General features: G+C 52.7%; 1 protein-coding gene across 1 annotated transcript; it reads right to left on the bottom strand.

The window, feature by feature from the left end:
• Positions 1 to 739: 739 nt before the first annotated feature.
• Positions 740 to 20,434, bottom strand: LOC122701592 (major vault protein). Its single transcript, XM_043914709.1, has 15 exons — positions 20,330 to 20,434; positions 12,323 to 12,455; positions 11,923 to 12,118; positions 10,741 to 10,864; positions 10,496 to 10,627; positions 9,227 to 9,321; positions 8,743 to 8,979; positions 6,726 to 7,007; positions 5,422 to 5,666; positions 5,138 to 5,335; positions 3,775 to 4,161; positions 2,901 to 3,017; positions 2,594 to 2,720; positions 1,749 to 1,937; positions 740 to 1,007 (listed from the first exon to the last, which is right to left on the bottom strand). Exons 2-15 carry the CDS (start codon positions 12,445 to 12,447, stop codon positions 789 to 791), a joined length of 2,673 nt encoding a protein of 890 aa, XP_043770644.1. The 5' UTR covers positions 12,448 to 12,455; positions 20,330 to 20,434; the 3' UTR covers positions 740 to 788.
• Between the last annotated feature and the right edge of the window lie 67 nt (positions 20,435 to 20,501).

Here is a 20,501-nt window from a genome sequence, read left to right on the forward strand (position 1 = left end):
GACTCGGCAGGCCTGGAACCTACAGATCTACCTGTGCAGGAGGGCTAGTATACCTTGCAGCCTCTTACCTGTGTGCCCAGATTGATTGTACCTGGATCCTTCCCCCAAATAAGGGCTCATTGACGGTCATTGGGGAGGGTGAGAATGGGGCACCCCTTCCTTGATGCTCTGAAGAACCCAAATCAGAAGCCCAGGGAGGTGGCTCCAGTTCCTAAGGCCCCACTGCTCCATCTTCCTCTCAGATCTCATGCTCCCATCTGAGAAGGGATGGGGTGCACAGCGCCATGCGCAGGTGCGTGGTTTGACCAGCAGGTGGCGCCAGATAAAGCCTCCCAAGTGCAGGAGGTGGGGAAGCCTGGATGGATACACCCCCAGACCCAGGGTTAAGACTCCAGAACGCCCTGGCCAAACTGGACTCCTGGAGGAAATGGTAGTGAGAAGAGATGGCGCAGAAGCCACCCCAAGAGGTACAGGCTTCATCCTCTCACCTGAGGCATCATCTCCCCCCACGGGCATCTAGGTGAGCTGACTGCCAAGACGATAGTCTGGCTGCTGAGAGGGACACTTTAGGCCTGCCTTCCCATCAGCCTGACTGTGGGTTAGTCTTCTCCCTGTCTTAAATTCCCTCTCCATTTCCAGAGGAGGGTGGCCTGTAGTAACCATCAAGATTTCAGAGGTATCTCTTCCCCACCACCATTAAGCTCCCTTGTGATGAGAGACTGAAGGTAACAGAAGCGGGTTTTAAATGCCCAGAAGTGTCAGTTTTATTTGTCAGTGCAAGTACAGAGCTAAGGCACAACCTGGTTGTTTCCAAGAGTTAGAGGGGCAGCAGTGGAGATGGGAAGCAAGCCCTCTTGGACGCTGGGCCCTCCGGTGGGCTTCTTGGCTGGGGCCTGGGCCTCAGCCCCGAGCCCCAGCAAACCCAAGGCTGTGTTGAACAGGTTGATGGGCGTGGAACCATCGGTGATGAGGGTCGATTTTAGGCCCAGGCTCTGCAGCAGTTTTACCTGGAAGGAGCAAGAGGCGGGTTAAAATGCAGTCAGACCCTAGTCCCTTCTCTCATCCCCTCGGGCTGCCTCTCTGGGAGGGGGACTGCCCCATTCTGGGCCCTCACACTGCAGCTGCTGCCCAAACCATCCTTGTAGGACTATTCAGTGACAAGTGAGGACCACAAGGGGAGCCTGAGGGTTTCATCCTCTCCCAGGCCTCAAGAACCTCGAAGCTCTGGCCACTGCCTGCCACTGCCTCCGGGAGCTCAGCATTCCCCGTCCTTCACCTGCCAGGTGGCAGCCATCCAGAGCTTTCTGTTCCTTAAATGTACCTTAGAGCCTCTGCTGGGAAGCCCTCATCGACTCTGCAGAAGTCGAGTATCCCCTCTTCAGAGGGGCGCCCCCTTACCCAGCTAATCTGTAGCCTTCCTCCCCCTTTCTCCATATCGCCCTGTTTGACTTCTTTTGAAGCAACTTGTCATGGATTGACATCCCATCAGTTTACCACCCTCCCAGGAGCTCACTGAATCCAGTGCAGTGCCTGATATGACCCCATGCTCGAATGACATGGATCAGAACATGGGATACACAGAGAGTCCAAGCCACCACCTCCTCTTGTCTCTCTGTCCCCAACATCTCTCTAGAAGTATTTGCCTCCCTGGCTCTGTCTTCCTGGTTCCCAACATGGCCCCAAGACACACATCCACACGCACAGACATCCACACACGCCCACACCTGTACCCTCTCCTCCACTCTCACCTGCATCTCCGGCCCTGCCACAGCCAGGTCCCTGATGGTGCTGGGCCCCAGGGCCTCTGTCATCTGCTTGAACTTCTTCACCTCCACCTCAGCCAGCTGCTGGGCCTTGCTCACTTCCAGCTCCAGCTGGGCCCGGGCGTAGACCAGCTCCAGCTCTCTCACTTTCTTTACTCGCTCAAGTTCAGCTTCCTGGAAAGGGAAAACCCAGCATTCTTTTGATCGGGTGGCCCCTGGATGTATCTAGCAAGTCACCTAGCCAGATAGCCAGAGGGACCTCGGATAGAAAGGATGGAACAGGAAACTTATCAGTTAGGGGTGAACCCTGGCTACACCATGTTTTAACTAGTGACCCCTGTGTGTGTATGTTCAGTCGCTAAGTGGTGTCTGACTCTGTGATGCCATGGACTGCACCATGCCAGGCTTCCCTGTCCTTCACTATCTCCCAGAGCTTGCTCAAATTCATGTCCACTGAGTCGGTGATGCTAACCATCTCAGCCTCTGCCGCCCTCTTCTCCCTTTTGACCCCTGGGAACTCCTTGATCCAAGACTCAGTTCCTTCTGTAAAATGGAGAGAATTCCTACCCATAATGGAATTTCAAGATCTTGCCTGTAAAAACACAACATACCTAGCACAAAGCTGGCCAGTATGGGAACACGTATCTGTAAGATGGGTAATTATTATCCTTACCTTCAAAGCAAGTATTAGGTGAATGGAAGCAGGGCAAAGGACTTCACAAACCACAATACATTTGGATGGGGCTTTCTATTAGGGTACATGGCTTCGGGGACCGGGCCTCTTCCAGACCCCAAGGTCACACCCTTTCACGGGCATCTCCCCCACTCACCGTCTCAATGGCCAAGGCGTCTGCCTTGAGCCTGGCCTGGAGCACAGCGCCTTCTCCCTCGATGCGCGCTGCCTCAGCTCGGGACTCGGCCTCTGCCTTGGCGGTCCCAGTGCTCTCCACCGCGGTGCTGAGGGTGGTGCAGAGAAGTCAGGGAGGCCCAGAAGGAAGCCCAGCTCCGCCCTCCTCTACCCTTGTGCTGTTGCAGCATGAGTGAACACACACGCACACACACACACACACACACACTCCCCCCATCAGCTGCTCTTCCAAGACCCTCTGCCATCTTTTCTCCCAGTTCTCCACCCACCTCAGGGCCTCCAGCTCCAAGAGTTCTCTGCGAGCTCTCTCAGCTTCCGATTGGTCTAAGATCTTCTGCCTCTCAAGCCGGCCACGGGCTTCTTGTTCTAGTCTCTGAGCCTCGTGCCTGGGTGGGAGAGGGGACAGGTAAGACCCTGGGAGTGGGGCCAGAACAGGAACTCCAAGGGCCAGGAGCACTGGCCTATGAGAGGCCCTCGATATGCAAATGAAAGAGCAGCATGGATATTACGTGAACCAGGTGCGGTTCTAGGGGCAGGGGCACAGGGCCATGACCCTGCTTTCACACGACTCACCTTCCAATGGGGGAAAAAAACAAGTAAACAAAGATGATTTCAGACAGTGACAAGCTCTTTGAAAAATGGTTGCTACAATAACATGACTGAGCAAAGAGGGTGCTGCTTCAGTTGCGGTAGAAAGAAAAGGGCTCTCCAAGGAGGTGAACTCTGGAGACAAGAAGGAGGAACCTGCCCTCAGGGCAGAACAACTCTGGGCAGAGGGAGTAGCCAGTGCAGAAGGCCTTAAATGCACAGCCCAGTTCCCACCTTGAGAGGCAGAAAGGAGCTAAGGGCTTGGAGCACATGAGCCCTGGGAGAAGGCAGGAAGGCAAGGTGGGGGAAGCAGGGCTGGACCCCAGGGTGCCTGGAAGGCCGCAGAAACAAATCTGGGTTCCAGGACCAGCAAGGTGAGAAGCCACAGAAGCAGAGGTAGCATCTATTCCACTTTCAGTGGCCCAGGCTATCTGCTGGTAAGGGGGACAGCAGGCTGACCACCAGGGGCGCTGTGTAACTGGGGTCCTGGCAGTGGGCGAGAGGCGGGGCCCACAGTGGGCATTGTGGGCAGCCAGGCCCCTAGGCCTCACTCACTTGGCAGCTGCCTCCTGGGAGTTGGTGGTGATCTCGATGGCCAGCTGGACGCTGCGCTGCAGGGCGTCCCGGGTCCTCTGGTCCACGGGCTCCACTGACTGCACATCCACACTGCTGACCACCAGCCCGTTCTGGGGAAAGACGGCCCGGTCCCGGGGCTGGGGCAGGGCCACGCTCTCAGGCCCCTTGGTTTCCTGGGTCTCAAAGCCAAAGACAGCAGTGCGAATGATGCGGGCTGAGTTCTTATGGAAGTCATCAAAGGTGACGGAGGCCACGGCCCCCCGCACCCGAGACGCAATCGCTTTGCAGGCGTCACCCACGAAGTCAGGCACTGAGAAAAGCTTGGCCGTCTCTTGGGGGTCCTTCCGGTCACTCAGCTCGAAGTGCCTGTGAACAAAGACAACTCTCTCGTCTTCAAAAAAGGACACTGACACCCACCTTCTGTGGTTTAGGCAGGGTCTCGCAACAGAGAATGCTAATTAGCATCTGCTATGTATCAGGTAAAGTCTTAAGAAACTTACATGTTCCCATTTCATTCACTCAGCCACCCTATTTGGTGGGAATGAGCATTATCCTTACTTTTTAGACAAGGAAACTGAGGTCCAGAGAGGTTAAGTGACAGACTAAGTCACACAACAGGTCCTCCCAAGCCAGAAAGTTGAACCCAGGTGGTGTGGCTCCCGGGACCACAAGCCCTCGGTTTGTTATGTTGCAGCGCCCCCAGAGATGCCAGTGCCCAGCTAGCTGCCTCTGTCACGGTCCCAGTCACTCAGCCAAGACGTGAGGAAGGTGTACTTGGGAGTTGTCAAGCACTGCTTCTGGGTCTGACTTTTCTTTCCCGTAACTCTCATCGCTGCCATTTGAGCTTTAACTACAGACGGGTCACTGTTCTAGTTCTCATAGCATCCTGTCCACAGCTCCATGAAATTGATGGTTACACTGTTATTTTACAGACTGGGAACCTGCGGAAAGCACCCAGTGCTTGCCCAGCCCGTGGCTGGCAAGGGGTATACCTGTGGACCTCAGAGCACTTGCTCTTGACCACCTGATCATCCCAGCACACACAGACACACACACACACACACACAGTCTTTTTAAAACCTTGTTTGGCTGAATTCCCACTGGGAGTTTAGCTGGTGAGTGTCTTCCACCCACATCCCTCCAAATCCTGCTCCAGGTGAGCCCACATCTTCCCGGTCGTTCCCCTCCAGCATCAGACTGCATTTTCATAAACCCCTGGGTTTGCCCCTTGACCAGAGTGTGGAGCCGGGCACTCAGCCCCGATTGTGGGCTTAGCACTTGAGGAGGCATCTCTCCTCCTCAGGCTGCCCCCTGGGGGCCTCATCTCCCCAGGGTCCCTTACCAGTTGTAGGCAAGCTGCAGCTGGAGCCTGGCATGGTCCGCTGTCTCGATGGTGATGACATCGGTGAAGAAGTCGGGCCCCAGCAGCAGGCAGAGTGTGCGGCGGGCATGGGGACGCTTGGGCCGCCCCGCTGAGAGGGACAGCACCGTGAACTGCTCTTCCGGACCCAACAACACCAACTCTGGCCCGAAGACCACGCTGCAGAGAGAGCCGGGGGTCAGAGGCCTGGAGAGACCCTCCCGCCACAGCCCCCTGACGGCACAGCCCCCCAGGCCACCGCTCACCGGGCTTTCTTCTCCCGGTAGTCATACACTTGCACCGCGGCGTTGTGCGGCACGCGGTAGCTGACCACGCGGGTCTTATTCCGCGGAGTGGAGAGCTTAGGGGTCTTGGATGTCTCCTTCTCACCCCTGTCGGCCAGAGGGTCCTGCCCCTTGTTCAGCAGCTCCTCCACCCCTGGAGGCAGCTCCTTCTCCCACAGAACTTCGTCCTGGGTCAGCATGTAGGTGCTCCCAATCACAGCTCGTACCTGGGAGATGAAGAGGGATGTCACCAGCGAAGGGAAGATGGAAAGAGACCCACCCGGCAGCCCTAAAGCGGAAGTGATCCAGGAGGCGGGGCAGCATCCTGGTTAAACGTGGCCTCTGGAAGGAGGCTGCGTTCAAGTTCGCGCTCTGCGAGCTCGGTTATCTTGGGCAGCTATCTGCTCCCACTCCCGCCCCCGTGTCTTTCAGCTCCTTAGCTGCAAAATGGAGGGTAGGGTTGAGGAATGAATGATATCTAGCATGTCTAGTGCCAAGAATTTGGCATATGGTTAAGTTCCGATATTGTTCTCAAATTTTCCTTCATAGGGCAGCTTGGAGGGCACCCCAGGGACAGATGCAATCCTAGGAAATAGTTCACACACACTAACATTTCCTGGGATTCTGAACTCTACTTGTAGGTTTGAGTCCTAAAAGAGGCTGGAGATGTGGTCCTCAGTCAAACCAAGATCAAGGTTTAGGTGACAGGCAAAGAGGAGGGATTCCACCAGGAAAAGGGTGTGTGAGGCAGGTGGGGTCTTACTGCTCCCTATGCCACATCCCCAGTCAGACCTTTATGCTGGAGGCTGGATCTAGATGCCTTGGGGGTTGAGTCCCCATCCTCAAATCTGGTTCATCTTCTTGCTCAGGAATGCTAACATTTAAAATTAACTAAGACAAGGGCTTCCCTGGCGACTTGGTGGTAACGAATCCACCTGCCATGCAGGAGATGTGGGTTTGATCCCTGGGTTGGGCAGATCACCTGGAGAAGGAAATGGCAGCCCACTCCAGTATTCTTGCCTGGGAAATCCCATGACCATAGGAGTCCATGGAGTCGCAAAACAGTCAGACACGACTGAACGACTCAACAATCATTTAAGGCAAAGAGAAGACAAGGACTCCAGAAAACACCCTGGTATTTTGCAGCCAGCTGGTTCAGTTGCTGCCAGCAATGCTGTGGAGCCCCTTCTGTCACCTCCACTGCACACCTCCCCATCCGTGTCATCCACTCACCCAGACAAAGCCGCCACCACGCCCACCCGCAGTGCCCACCCCTCCGCAGTTACCCTTCCAGTCTTGACATCCTGCACGTAGATGCCCTCGTTCTCATCCAGGGGGATGGCCTGACGCTCTTCCACCACCTCCACCTTGGCAGGCGGCACGTACTCCAGGGGGCCACGGATGAGCCAGCGGTCCCCAGCCTGGTGGGTGACCTTCTCCTTGCCCTCCCCCTCCTCCAGGGGCTGCAGGGCCCTCAGCAGCAGCCCCTGCTGCTCCGACAGCACGTATACATTCTGGATGCCTCGTTCCAGCTTCTCCCCGGGCTGGAGGAAGAAAGATTGCTCTCCCTGGAAGGGAGAAGTGGAATCAGGAGCCGTCGCCTCCCAGGACTGTAGAGCCCTCTGATGGTACCTCCTTCAGCCCTGGGTGATGGTGGGCTTCTGTTGAGGACAGAAGCCCCTGCACCCCCACACCACCCCCCGCCTCCCCGCCAAAGCCCCTTCCCCCACCCCCATCATACAGCAAATCATTTATTTAGACTGAGGCTCTTCACAAATGCCTGTAGATGTGGTCAAATGCACAAATGTAGATGTGGTCAAACCTGCCCTGGAAAGATTCTGAGTTCTCACAAGCTCAATAGTTAAGAATTAACCTATTATTGCTTTATTTCTCCCATGCTTTGTTCCCTTGGGGTGGTGTAGTACAGAGCTTACCATCTTTGATCTTTGGACCAAATCTGGCCTGCTGACTATTTTTTAATATAACATAATACAATGTAAATTTATATTTGAGATAAAACCCACATATTATAAACCCACATGTGCCCATGTGCTAAGTCGCTTCAGTCATGGCTGACTCTGCAACTGTGTGGACTGTAGCCCGCCAGGCTCCTCTGCCCATGGAATTCTCTAGGCAAGAATATTGGAGTGGGTTGCCATGCCCTTCTCCAGGGGATCTTCCCGGCCCAGGGACTGAACCCATTTCTCGTATGTCTCCTGCACTGGCAGGTGGGTTCTTTACCACTAACGCCAGCTGGGAAGCCCATATTAAAAAATACACCTGTTTAAAGTATACAGTTTGGTTGCTTTGGTATATCCAGAGTTGCCCAACAACACTACTCCCTAATGCCAGAACATTATCATCCTGAAAAGAAACACTATATCCAGTAGTAGTTACTACCCATTCCCACCCCAACCACTATATGTGGATTTACCTACAGTGGACATTTCATATAAATGGAATCATACAAAAAGTCGTCTTTCTATGTCTGACTTCTATTGCCTAGCATAATGCTTTCAAGTTTATCCATGTTGTAGGACATATTAGAACCTCCTTTTTGATTTTTACCTTTTTGAATTATCTCAAGAACATGAGTGTCCTCCACCCCAGAAAGACTATCTTATCCTTTTGATTGACATGCCACTGAATGGATATACCGTATTTTTCAGCCTTTCATCAGCTGATGGACATTTGAGTTGTTTCTGTTCTTTCCGCCTGTTTTTGTAAATAAAATGTTACAGAACACAGGGGCACTGGTTCACTTACAAGATGTCTACGCCACACAATATTGTAAAGCAATTATCCTCCAATTAAAAAAAAAAAAGACAATCTATGCTGCTTTCTTGGCGCAACAGCAGAACTAAGTACTACAGAGACCATACACCTCACAAAGCCCCAAATATCTATGACTATCATAGGAGAGGCCTGCCCAGCTCTGGTAGTCCCACATATAATTCAGAGAAGGGATGAGGTAGAGGATGGGGAGAAGGGTAAACCAAGAGATCTGTCTGATGCAGGATGACAAAGCTTCCAGAAGAGAGACGTGAAATATGAGAGACAGTTTCTGGGTCTGCATTCACGGTGGTCAGGGAGGTGCTCCCGGGAGAGACTGTGGGTAACCTGAGGTCAGGGACTGCCGGAAAAATCAGTGACGCTGTATCTCAAGAGAGAGAGACAAGTGTGTGCAGAGGGAGCTGAAAGAAGCTTGATGCTTCTAGAATGTGTTCCTGGGGTGGGAGGAGGGAAGGGACAAGTGTCCAGGGCCTCAGGCCATTCCCCTCTGGGTGAGGGGGAGGCACTTACCTTGAACACAAGCTTTTGCCCCAGCTGGTTCTTGCCATCTGGTCCGACCGGGTCGAGAATCACACAGTAGTTGTGGGGGCCCAAGGTGGTGACGGACACGACCCCCATCACCTCCTCGTAGACATCTGGCACGTGGGCCTCCGTGTCCTGCACGGTCACCAGCCACTCCTCGCCGGTGCGCCGGGTCACCCCTCTCACGTCTCGGAAGTTCTGCAGAGCTCGGAGGTGCAGGGCTGTCTGGAAAGCAAGAGGTCAAGGGGTGAGGGGGTTTCCGTAAACCCACCTCCAACTAACTTCCTCGGGGGATCTGGGAACCCCACCGGCCACTAAATGCTCCAGGTCTGAGTCACAGTGTCTACCAACCCAGGAGGACTTCTTAAACCCTTTCCGGTGACCCACGACCCTCCCCAGGTGATCTTATTTTCTGCCACTGTTCTCTGCCCCTCTGAGAGTCTCCCAACCCAGGGTCCCCCAGAGCACAGACCTTTTCTGTAAGGATCACAGCATCCACCACGTCCAGAACCTCCTCAAACACTGCCGGGAGATACGCACCCACAGAGCGGACCAGCCATTCTTCTCCTGGGCCAGGGAGGAGGCGGCAAAGGTCAAAAGACACCCAGCCAGCTCCCCAGCTGCCCCTTCCCACAGCCTAGACAAAGGGCACCTTCAGGGCTTCACACACCACTTTGAGATCATTGCCCCCAGGCTCAAAGGCGTGACAGAAGTCCTTCTTTTCCCTTTTTGAGGCCAGAGGAAAAGCAACCCCTACCTCAGAGAGATTAAAAAAAAAAAAGTTTTCCAAGCATCTAAGTTGTTGCTATGCCAGTACCCTGTAGGCCTTCTCTAAGCTCCAGAGACCAGCTTTTTTTCTTCCCCTGAAATGGGTAGAAGGGCTTCCTGGTGGCTCAGAGAGTAAAGAATCCACCTGCAATGCAGGAGACCCAGGTTCCATCCCTGGGTCCGGGAAGGTCGCCTGGAGAAGGGAATGGCTACCCACTCCAGTGTTCTCGCCTGGAGAATTCCATGGACAGGGGAGCCTGGCGGGTTACAGTCCAAGGGGTCACAAAGAGTTGGACGCAACTAGGCGACTAACACAAAATGGGCAGAATTGCCCATCTGGAAAATGGGAGTCATGGTGCCTCAGGTTGCAGGAAGACCTAAGGGAATTGCGGTCTGTAAACCATTTGAACCACACCTGGCTCAGTAAGCATGGCCCTTGTTAAGACCTTGTTTTGTTTAACACAACAGGTCTGTCAAATGATTGCTAGTTGCATATAAATATGGGAAGTCCCAATGGCTCAAGAGGTAAAGAATCTGCCTGCAGTGCAGGAGACCAGGGTTCAATCCCTGGGTCGGGAAGATCCCATGGAGGAGGAAATGGCAACCCACTCCAGTATTCTTGCCTGGAAAAATCCCATGGACTGAGGTGCCTGTCGGGCTACAGTCCCTGGGGTCGCAAAGAGTCAGACAGGACTGAGCACGCACAGGCTCAGCAACAATATAAACACCTGCTTTGTTGGTCTAGAGACAGACCCAGCTCACGATAGAGTTGGAGGAAGGGAAAGCCATGTCAACAGGATCCGAGTCAGGTTAGTGGGGGAAGCAGCATGAGGCAGCCCCCAATAGCTGACAAGAGATACCAGGGAAGCACTTCCTCCAGGCTACAGGTGGCTAGCCCCCAACCTCCCCCACATACCCCTGCAGTCAAGGCTCAGCCCGCCCCACCCCCGTGAACAACGCTTCAAGACCCCACCTGTCACCCGCTCCTTGCCATCCCTGTCTAAGCATTCCTTGCGAGCCCTCAGCCTCAGGGCCTGGTTTTGCTTGATGACCGTGGCCTGAATGATCTCGATGACCTCCACCTCCTTCTGGGGGATATATGTGCCTGGGAAGGGAAGATGGAGGAGGTAGGGTTTAGAAGGTCAGAAGACATCAGGGCCCTAATGAGAAGGCAGGAAGCCTCTGACCCCAAACCCGGCTGGATAGGAAAACACTTACCAGGTCCTTCAAATAGCCACTCATCTCCTGCTACCACCTTCTGTCCATTCTTATCCTCAAAATCCAGGAGCGCCTTAAGATGGAGGGCTGTGTTGGGTAAAACCACCTGTAGCGGGGTGATGTCCTGCCAGGGGAAGAAGGGGGGAGTCATGGGGTATGCAAAGCTGTGACCCCTGGAGGCCAGCTGAGACCCTCAAGGTCAGAGTCCACAGCATCAATCTCTCCATGTACCCAGAGACAACTCCAAGTGGAATGTACAAGATAGGGGTGGTCCCAGAGCCATCTGGCCTGAAGAGCTGAGATGGGGTTGACAGAGCCAAGAGTTAAGACGGGGTTGGTGCCACAGCTGAGGGCCAAGGACTTACTTTCCTCTGCAGAGGTGTTCAGGTCTTGTTTAGAACTAGAAATCCATGGGGGAGATTGGGTAGAGGGCTTGCTGGGCATTGTGGGAGAAACATCAGGGAAGCTGAGAAGGTGAATATCTCATGGCCCAGGGTGCACTGGGGCACTCAGGAAACAGGAGGAGGTGGGAAGGTATAAACTGCTCTGACGGGCACATCTGAAGCATGAGGCTTTGTTTTCAAGGTTGCCTCATGGTCACCAGACCCAGCGCAGAAGAACAGAAACAGCAGCACTGTTTAGTAGACGGGACTCCTGAGGGAAGCGAAGGTCAAGAAATGTCGCAGAAATGAAGGTGGGGTGTCCTCTCTCTCAGACCCAGGGCCGGAGGGCACCACGGACGAGGGCCCAGCTAGTACTTCAGATCTGCGATGCCTTCCCGTGGAGCGACCACAGGCGCCTGGGCCTCACCTGGTCCACCACTGCTGTCTCGGCCCACTGGCGTCTGAGACTGTCTGAGGGAACGAAATGCTTCCTCTCGGCACAAGTCACTGAGTGTCAAGACTGGCCAGGAGCTTTGGGCAGGCTCTGGAAGATTAGGTGGTGAGATAGGCCAACAGCTCTCAAAGGTCTGACGTGGGCATGTGAAGAGGAAGAGGGTATTTGGGAAAGGTGAGGGAGGGGGCATCCGGTCACTTCTGTCCCAGTGAGAACCAGCAAATGTCCCCTACCATCCCCACTCCCTCCCACCGCCCCGGCTTGTTTTCCCTCCAGAAAGCAGTGCTGAGCCCTAGGTCAAGGCGGCAGGACAGACAGTGGGTACGGGGAAGGCGAGCGGAGTACCTTCTCCAGCACCTCCCCTGGGAACAGGGGGAAGGGGTCCTGGGCCAGCCGGATCTCTAGGTCCGCGTGGCGGAGCCGCACTTGTCCTGTGACATCAAACAGCACGGTGCCCTGGGCATCCCGGGCCACCGGGTTGGCCACCATGCAGTAGTGCCGTGGGGGGATCGTCACCATGCGCACGGGGGTGAACAGGATCCTGTTGGAGGGTGAGCAGCAGTGTGAGGACTCAGACCCCGTCCCTAGTCCTGAAGAAGGCAGCGAAAGGGAGAGACAGCTCCCTGTGACCTGAACCAATGCCAGTCTTGCTCGGGAATGGGAAGGAGACGGACGATCATGCCAGCCAGACTCCCAGGCCCTCCTTGGCCCCAGGTGTCCCCACGGCCCAGTGCTGGCCACCCACCTCTCATTGTCCTGCCGGATGTAAGTCTTTGGCCCGACCTCCACGCGGGACACATTGCTGTTCTGGTCTAGCACGTGGATGTAGTGATATGGCGGGATGCGGATGATGGACTCCTCCATCGCCATGGTGAATCCTGAGGCCAGGGCAGCAGAGTGACACAGAGGTGGGGAGAAGACAAAAGGTGAGTCCGGGGGTCTTGGGATGAGGCTGATGTAAAGACTGCCTGGGGTGATGGGGGAATGGGCCCTTCTTTCAACTCAGGTTATTCCATTCTTTACAAACCCCCATCCACTTCTTCCTTTCTTCTCACCCAGGGCAGTCCATCCAGACCTCATCTCTATTGAGAGATGCTTGATGTAGTTAAGCACAGAAGCCCACGGTTTTCTGCCAACTTTTTTCCCTCCTTCCCATCTACTTTACCTCCCTCAAGCTTCCTACGCAGTGCAGCTTGTGGGATCTTAATTCCCCCACCAGAGATAGAACCCGGGCTCATGGCAGTGAAAGCACCAAGTCCTAACCACTGGACCACAGGGAACTCCCCTGGAGGCGGCTTCAGATCAAAACTTTCCCAATGTCCAACCCCCAACGTGGAGGAGGCAGAAGGGCACCGAACTGGGAAAGGTGGTCAGCCTCTGGTGGAGCTGTGTGGGTTTTCCCCCAGTACGGTGAGGAGGGCAGAGGCTCTGAGGAGCTCCCTGGATCCTCCAGGGGGCAGGCTCCTTTATGTCAGGGGATCCCGAGGGCCCTAGCTGTATGCAAACATTGGCCCACATCCTGAAAATATTTGCATGGTCGGCAATCCTGATGAACTGTTCAGATATGAGCCACCTCTCAAGGAAGGGACCCCTGATGGAACTGATGCCAGATTAGCAACACCAAAGTATTCTAGTCCTTTCCTCCCCACTTCTCTCTGATCTGCTGCCACCCATGACTCCCTGCCATCACAGGTAGGGGTGGGTAGGAAGGAGAAAGGGAGTAAATGAATACTCCATCCACCCCTACTCTACCTGCTTCTGAATCCGGGGTGGTTACATCCGGTGCTCAGCCTGTTCAGGCATGTCACAGTGCCTAACTAAACCCCAGTCCTGCCTCCAGCATGCCTTGAACTTTGGACATGTCCCCTGGAATCACGCAAAATGAAGCAAATTTACTAGGGAATTCAAAGCCTTGCCCTCTGAGACTTTGGTCCAACTTAAAAAAAAATTTTGGCTACACTGTACAGCATGCAAGATCTTAGTTCCCTGATCAAGGATCAAACTTGCGCCCCTTGCACTGGAAGTGAGGAGTCTTAACCACTGGACCACCAGGGAAGTCCCAGTTCAACATTTTTGAAGCCATCACCAAAAAGGAGTGGTACCCATCTACTCCACCGTTCATCTAGTTTTCAACCTGTGTGAGGAAGAAATGGGAAGTGAGGAGGAGGAAGGGAGAGTGGCTTGACACAGGAAACAGGCACGAGTCACAAAATTACAGAAATGAAGGTGAGGCCCAAGAATTTTACTTGATCCACACAATCTGCAAAATTTCTGTTTAGCAATTGTAAGTTCTTATAATTTCCCGGTTCCTGCTTCTCTTGAAGAATGAGGAGCCAGGCCCTACATTCCCACGAGACAAACTGATGAGTGCCAAGTAGCTGCTGAGCGCTTTAGATGGGTCACAAGCTTTCCTGCTTAACCACAATCCCCACCACTCCCTGTTGTCTTACAGTTGTGCCAATGCACTCACATCACCTGTGTGGCTCTTGTTTAAAACCTTCCAGGACTTGCCTGGTGGTCCAGTGGTAAAGAATTCACCTGCCAATTCGGGGCACATGGATTCAATCCCTGGCCTGGGAAGATCCCACATGCTGCGGAGCAACTAAGCCACAACGACTGAGCCGGTGCTCAGCAGCTGCTGAAGCCTGTGCGCCTAGGGCCTGTGCTCCACAATGAGTAGCCCCCACTCACCACAACTAGAGGAAGCCCAGGTCAGCAGTGAAGACCCAGCACAGCCAAAAAAAAAAAAAAAAAGAAAAAGAAATTCCAACTCAGCATCATCTGATAGAACTCTCTACAAGGATGGAAATAATCAGTGTGGTCTTTGGACTGACTGCTTGTGGCTACCAAGCTCTTGAAATGTGGCAGTGGGACTGAGAAACTAATTTTTTTTTTATGAAGTAGATTTATTTAGAGAGAAACACACTCCATAGACAGAATATGGGTCATCTCAGGAAGGTAAGAGTGTCCTAAAGTTTTAATTAATCACATGTGGCTAGTTGATCCCAATATTAGATGGACAGCATGGTTCTAAGTAGCTGAGTCCTAGGTAGGGAGGATGAGTCGTTCAAGGCCACACAAGCCATTGACACCATTAGATTCTCATCCTGATGGAATACCTGGTCCTATGTCTCCCCAGTGGCACACAGTCCAATGGCTAGGGGCACAGATTCAGCCAGACTGCCAGGGGTTACTTACAATTCTGATTTGCCACTTTCTTGCCTGGTGAAGTGAAAGTGAAAGTCGCTCGGTTGTGTCCTACTCTTTGCGACTCCATGGACTATATAGTCCATGGAATTCTCCAGGCCGGAATACTGGAGTCGGGAGCCATTCCCTTCTCCAGGGGATCTTCCCAACCCAGGGATCAAACGCAGGTCTCCTGCATTGCAGGCTGATTCTTGACCAGCTGAACCACCAGGGAAGCCCAATGTTCTAATGTCTTGCCTCATTTTCAAAGGTTACAGTTTTCATCTGTTTTCTGGGTACACTTTCTATATCCAGAGGGCTATGATTCTCTGCTCCTCAATCTTGCAACTTTGTATGGGATTTGATCTTGATACTATTCTGTTGCCTATTTGTCAGGTTGATTACCCTTAACTTTTCTAACATCAGAGCTCCCTCTTCTGTTGATTTCAGGTAGTGTCTGAAAAACCCAGGGTGGGCTTTCTGTTCTCCCCCATCTTACCTGGGCCTTTGCTTTCCTTCTTCTCTACTGCCCATCCTGCTCAGCTGTGCTTCCATTTCCTGGGTCAGGGCCCCACAAGAGCATCCCGCCCCGGCTAGGACTGCCTGGGTCTTGGTTCTAAGCCTTACTATGGACGGGTGATCTTAGACAAGTCCCTTGCCCTCCCTATTCCCGTGTCCTGGACTATGAACTCGGGATGGATAGGGCATCAGCCCAAGTCTGAGAATGGAGTTTATTATAAAGCACTTGGAATAGAGCCTGGCTCTGAGAAGTACTGTGTGTGGCCTGCAGCTGAGGCCCAGCCTCCCTATCCAGTTGGAGGATGTGACCTAGCACCTTAGGCCCCTTAGCCCACCTAGCATCTCCGCTTTAAACTTGTTTACTGATCAGGAAGGTGACAGGTTTTTGAGTCACCCCAGCTGTGGGTCTAGAATAGCCAAGGGGCATCTGGCAGCCTAGTGAGGCCTGTTCCTGGTTCTCTGCACAGTGGAAGCCTGGCCAGAAAGCCAGACGGGGGAGAGGGAGGGCAAGGGCTGCAAGTGGAGGGGAGCGCAGAGCTCTGGGAGGCCCCACAAGCCATGAATTCTAGAAGGCCACACAAGGCTGGGAAGCAGGCTCTGGGAACAGCCTCCAAAGGCTCCTTTGGACGATCCCTCACCCCCTACAGCTGAGGCCTCTCCACCATCTGTCATCCCAGTTGGGCCCAGTTAGGGGGGCCGAGAGCCTCGCCCAGCTCAGTGACTCAGCTGAGAATCATCCTTGAAGCTAATCAAGCTGGGTTCCTGTCTTGTTTCGAGGCCAAGCCCTTGTCAACTACTCTTGTTTCAGTACCGGGACTCCTGTCTCACCTCGCTGGTCAACCACCTCCTCAGCCCCAAAGCTGTGCCTTCCACCTCAGATCACCTGCTAAATTCACCCAAGAACAGGCTTTGAGGACTTCCCTGGCAGTCCAGTGGTTAAGCCTCCCTGCTCCCAATGCAGGGGGCACGGGTGGATCCCTGGTTGGGGAACTAAGATCCTGCATGCTGCTCAGTGCCACCAATGCACAAACAAAAAAACTCTACCCCCTACAAAACAGACTTTGCCTTTTCAATCTTGCCATCCCCGGAAGTAGAAGTGAGCCTCAGAGGGGCTCTCAGGGATCCAGGGAAACCACCTAAGGCAGCATGTTTGTGTATCAAATACAGACTTCTGTGGTTTGCCAGATGACGTGTACAGTTAGAGCATTTTCTTTCAATATACCAGGGCCCTCAGAAGACAATTTTATGTTGAACTTTAGAAAGTCCCGCCCAGCCTCAAGTTTGGTCCCAACTCCCTAAATTCACTGAGACTTCCTTTCAGTGTCTGCTTCCAAAATCTGTGCCCTAGGCTGCTTTCTGGGTATATGTCCAGACTGGCCTGATCACACTGACCCTTGTGTCTCATGAGGCTCCTGCCAGAACCAGTCACTTTTCCCCCAAAGTCTCAGACCAGCAGTTCCCCCAGCTATATCCCATAGACAAAGGAGGGAGGGGTAAGTGTTGCACTAGCAGAACACGAAACAGCCTGTGAGAAGAAACTGGCTTTATCCTCCAGTTAAGAGGTAATTTCTTGACCCCTTTTGGCTCAAGAGTAAACATACTATAGCAAAATTTAATAAATGAGTCATTACAGGTCCGATTTTCAGGGTCAATTGTGAATGGCTGTGAATCTTAAATAGAAGATGCCTGGTCGACCAGCCACATGAGGTATGGGGCTACAGCGAACAGGAGCAACAGCATCACCTGGAAGCTTGTTAATAATGCGGCATCTTGGGTTCTCCTGACCTGTGAGTTGCTGAATCAGTCAGCTGTTTAACTAGATCCCCAATGATTTGGGCATAAAGTATGAGCAGCTCTGCTCTGTAACAGCCTCTCAACCCTGCCTGACCGTACATTAGAATCACCTGGATAGTTCTTAAAACCACCCATCTCTGGAGATCGATTTAACTGGTCAGGGTGGGGGTCCAAGCATTGCTATATATAAAAGCTCTTCCATTGACTCCAATATACAGAAAGGACTGAGGTCTGTCTCTGCCAGTAGGATCTTGGGCCACTTGCTAGCCTCTGAGCCTTACTCTCCTAGACTGAAGTGGGAATAAAGCTAACTGCTTCCTGGGGTTCAACGGGTTAACGACTGGATGATGTCTAATGTAGAGCAGGAGTTCGACAAGGGTGGCTAGGAGAAGGAAGGTAAATCCAGATGGCGAACTGTTCCTCAAATGCAGAAAGTTTCATGTATTTTCCCAGCCCCTCACCCCCAGGTCCAAGTAGCACCCCAGCCAATGCTCAAGTCCCCTGGTCCCAAGCCATGGACAGGCGTGAGGTTGGAGGAAAGGGTGGAGACAGCCTTGGTACCCACCGCCCCCAACCTCTATCAAGTTTTGTTTGTAGTGGATTTGTTGTTTAGTTGCTATGTCGTGCCCAACTCTTTTTGCGACCTCATGGACTGTAGCCTGCCAGACTCCTCTGTCCATGAGATTTTCCTGGCAAGAATATGGAGCGGGTAGCCATCTCCTTCTCCAAGGGATCTTCCCGACCCAGGTATCAAACTTGCGTCTCCTACTTTGCAGGTAGATTTCTTTACCACTGAGCCCTCTATCAAGCTTAGGTTTAGGAAAAAACACAGAAAACTCAAGCACAAACAGAACTCATCTTTGCAGCTTCCCTTCACTGATTTTAAACATTCTAGTCTTTGTTTAAATAATTCAAGAATCGCATTACTCAGGGACTGCAGAGAAGCTGTTTTTACCAAACAGCTTCCCTATTTAGGGAGATTATTTCCTGTTTTAGGAGACTAGAGTGGAAATTCTTGAGAGCTGTCTCATATAAGCCACTTCTTTAGTAGCAGCAGCTTTTAGGAAATTCTTCTTCTGAGGAAAGTCTTCTGAGCTCCAACCCCACTGGGCCACTTTTGGGGAGCAGCAGCTTGTTCCGGGGACAGAACAGCTCTGCCAGCTCAGGCTGATGCTGATCCTGTTTCTATCCTGCCTCCCAGATGCGGGCTTCCCTGGTGGCTCAGGGGTAAGGAATCCACCTGCAATGCTGGAGAACCGGTTTCCATCCCTGGGTTGGGATGATCCCCTGGAGAAGGAAATGGCAACCCACTCCAGTATTCCTGCCAGGGAAATCCTGTGGACAGAGAAGCCTGGTGGGCTAGTGTCCATCAGATTGCAGAGAGTCAGATACGACTCAGCAACTAAAAGAACGACTCCCAGATGTCACCAATTAATGCCAGTCATTGACAGCAAAAATCAGCTAGATTGGAAGTGACCCAGGAACCAGGCTTCAGAACCCCTGATCCAGATCAACATTTTCTACAATTGCCCAATCATAGGACTCAGCTGGTTATCTTGATTCCCAGGCCTTACCCAATACCTACGGACTAAGGTTTCCAGGAAATCCCATGGACAAAGAAGCCTGACTACAGTCCAAGGGGTTGCAAAGAGTCGGACATGACTGAGTGACCAACACTTTCACAAGGTTTCCAGGAGCGAGGTTCTGGAATTTCTACCTGTGGGAAGTGCCTCTCCCTTCCCCCATAACAGCTCCTACTCATTAATAACTTAATTTGGGCCTGGTATTGTGCTAAATATTTTTAACTAACTCATTTAATCCTAAGAATCTAGAAGTTAAAGAATTTGCTCAGAATCACACAGTGATCAAGAGATCGTGGCTCAGATGGTAAAGCATCTGTCTGCAATGCAGGAGAGACCTGGGTTCGATCCCTGGGTCAGGAAGATTCCCCTGGAGAAGGAAATGGCAACCCACCCAGTGTTCTTGCCTGGAAAATTCCATGGACGGAGAAGCCTGGTAGGCTACAGTCCACGAGATCACGAAGAGTCGGACATGACTGAGCAACTTCACAGAAAAAAAAAAAAAAGAACCTAGAAGTTAAAGAATTTGCTCAGAATCGCACAATGATCAAGGGATGGAGCCAGAATTCCACCCCAGGCACTGTGTCTGCAGAGTCCCCAAACCAGGAAGTAGTGTGGCTTCTCAGGCAGAAATGTCAGTAAGATTCTAAACTAGAGTCAGGACTTCAGGACCTGGGTGGGGCTGGGTACTCTTCAGGAGATAGTGCCAGTGCAGTTCAAAGGTATTCTCTGCAACCTAGGAAGGCAGCACCCAACAAGGAGACCCAAGTAGCCATTCAAGGTGGCTGCCCTACGTGCTCATGGCTTTAGAGAGCTGCCCTGCCCAGAAAACCTCACCCCCAGGGCAGGTCGGGTGTCCTGTGTGCCAAGGGTGGCGACAGGCAGAAGTTTCTGGGAGTCAGTTGGCACCCTAGTGACTGCCTGTCCTTCTCCCCATAAAATCTAGGGGCCCACCCGGACATGGAGCAGAGAAAAGAGGGCACAACCTGCTTCTACTACTACCCACCCCCCCCAACCCTCTGTGCTTCTAAGATCCCCAGAATTACAGGATAGTGGGTCCAAAATAAAACTTCCTCTTTTTGCTTTGGTCACCCTGTCCCCTGCCCCGTCAAAAACAAAAACCGAACAGAGCCTTGCTGAGCAAACTCCATGTCTTCTGGAAATCAAGCTTTCCTTAAGATTACTCGGCCAATGATTTCTCAAATGATCTGCAAGGCCCACAGCTGGCACAGCCCTGAGCAGGGTAGAGGGGAAAACCTTGATGTTTGCAGAGTCGAGGAATCTCAAGTGAGAAAAAAAAAAAAAAATCACATTCTAACAGCTCAAGGGGACAGGCAAGATAAATCTAGCAGGGACCAATCTCACTCGAGGAGGAAGTCTAAATGGACCCCTTAGGGGGAGCTGGAGGTCAGAAAGGCCTAAGATTTCGGTTCTGGGGGTGTCGGCAAGGTGACAAGTCGATCTACCTTTACTTCAGAAGCCAGGAAAAAAAAAACCAAGGAAAGCAAACCCTCCCAAGGCTAAGCCGCCATCCATCTTCTCCTAGTTCTGGTTCAGGGACCACTTGCCCCAGCTGAAGCCCCAAGAAGGCACGACAGAGCTGGAGAGGGACTTGAGGGCCACAAGGTCCCACTCACTGGTTTGGGGATCTGGGGCCTTTATGAAGTACTTACATCCAGAAGTGCGGCTTGGCTGCAATAGACTGCTCAGTTCTGGTAAACTCCAGCAGCCAGCCTCGGGGATCACTTCCCGGCAGGGCAGGCTCAGGGGTGGGGCTTGGGATTTAAAGGGCCCTCACAGCTGGTTCTCATTTCTCTTTTTTCCTCCACCTCTAAGCAGCTTCTG

This window comes from Cervus elaphus, chromosome 10 (genome assembly GCF_910594005.1).
Source record: "Cervus elaphus chromosome 10, mCerEla1.1, whole genome shotgun sequence".
Classification (NCBI taxonomy): domain Eukaryota; kingdom Metazoa; phylum Chordata; class Mammalia; order Artiodactyla; family Cervidae; genus Cervus; species Cervus elaphus.

Excerpts from the sequence above, each read along its gene's own strand:
- LOC122701592 (XM_043914709.1), bottom strand. The coding sequence starts at position 12,447 with ATGGCGATGGAGGAGTCCATCATCCGCATCCCGCCATATCACTACATC. Across the intron at positions 7,008-8,742 it reads GGCAAAAGCTTGTGTTCAAG|GGAGAGCAATCTTTCTTCCT; the intron begins GTAAGTGCCTCC and ends TCTCCCTTCCAG. Across the intron at positions 5,336-5,421 it reads TACCGGGAGAAGAAAGCCCG|CGTGGTCTTCGGGCCAGAGT; the intron begins GTGAGCGGTGGC and ends CTCTCTCTGCAG.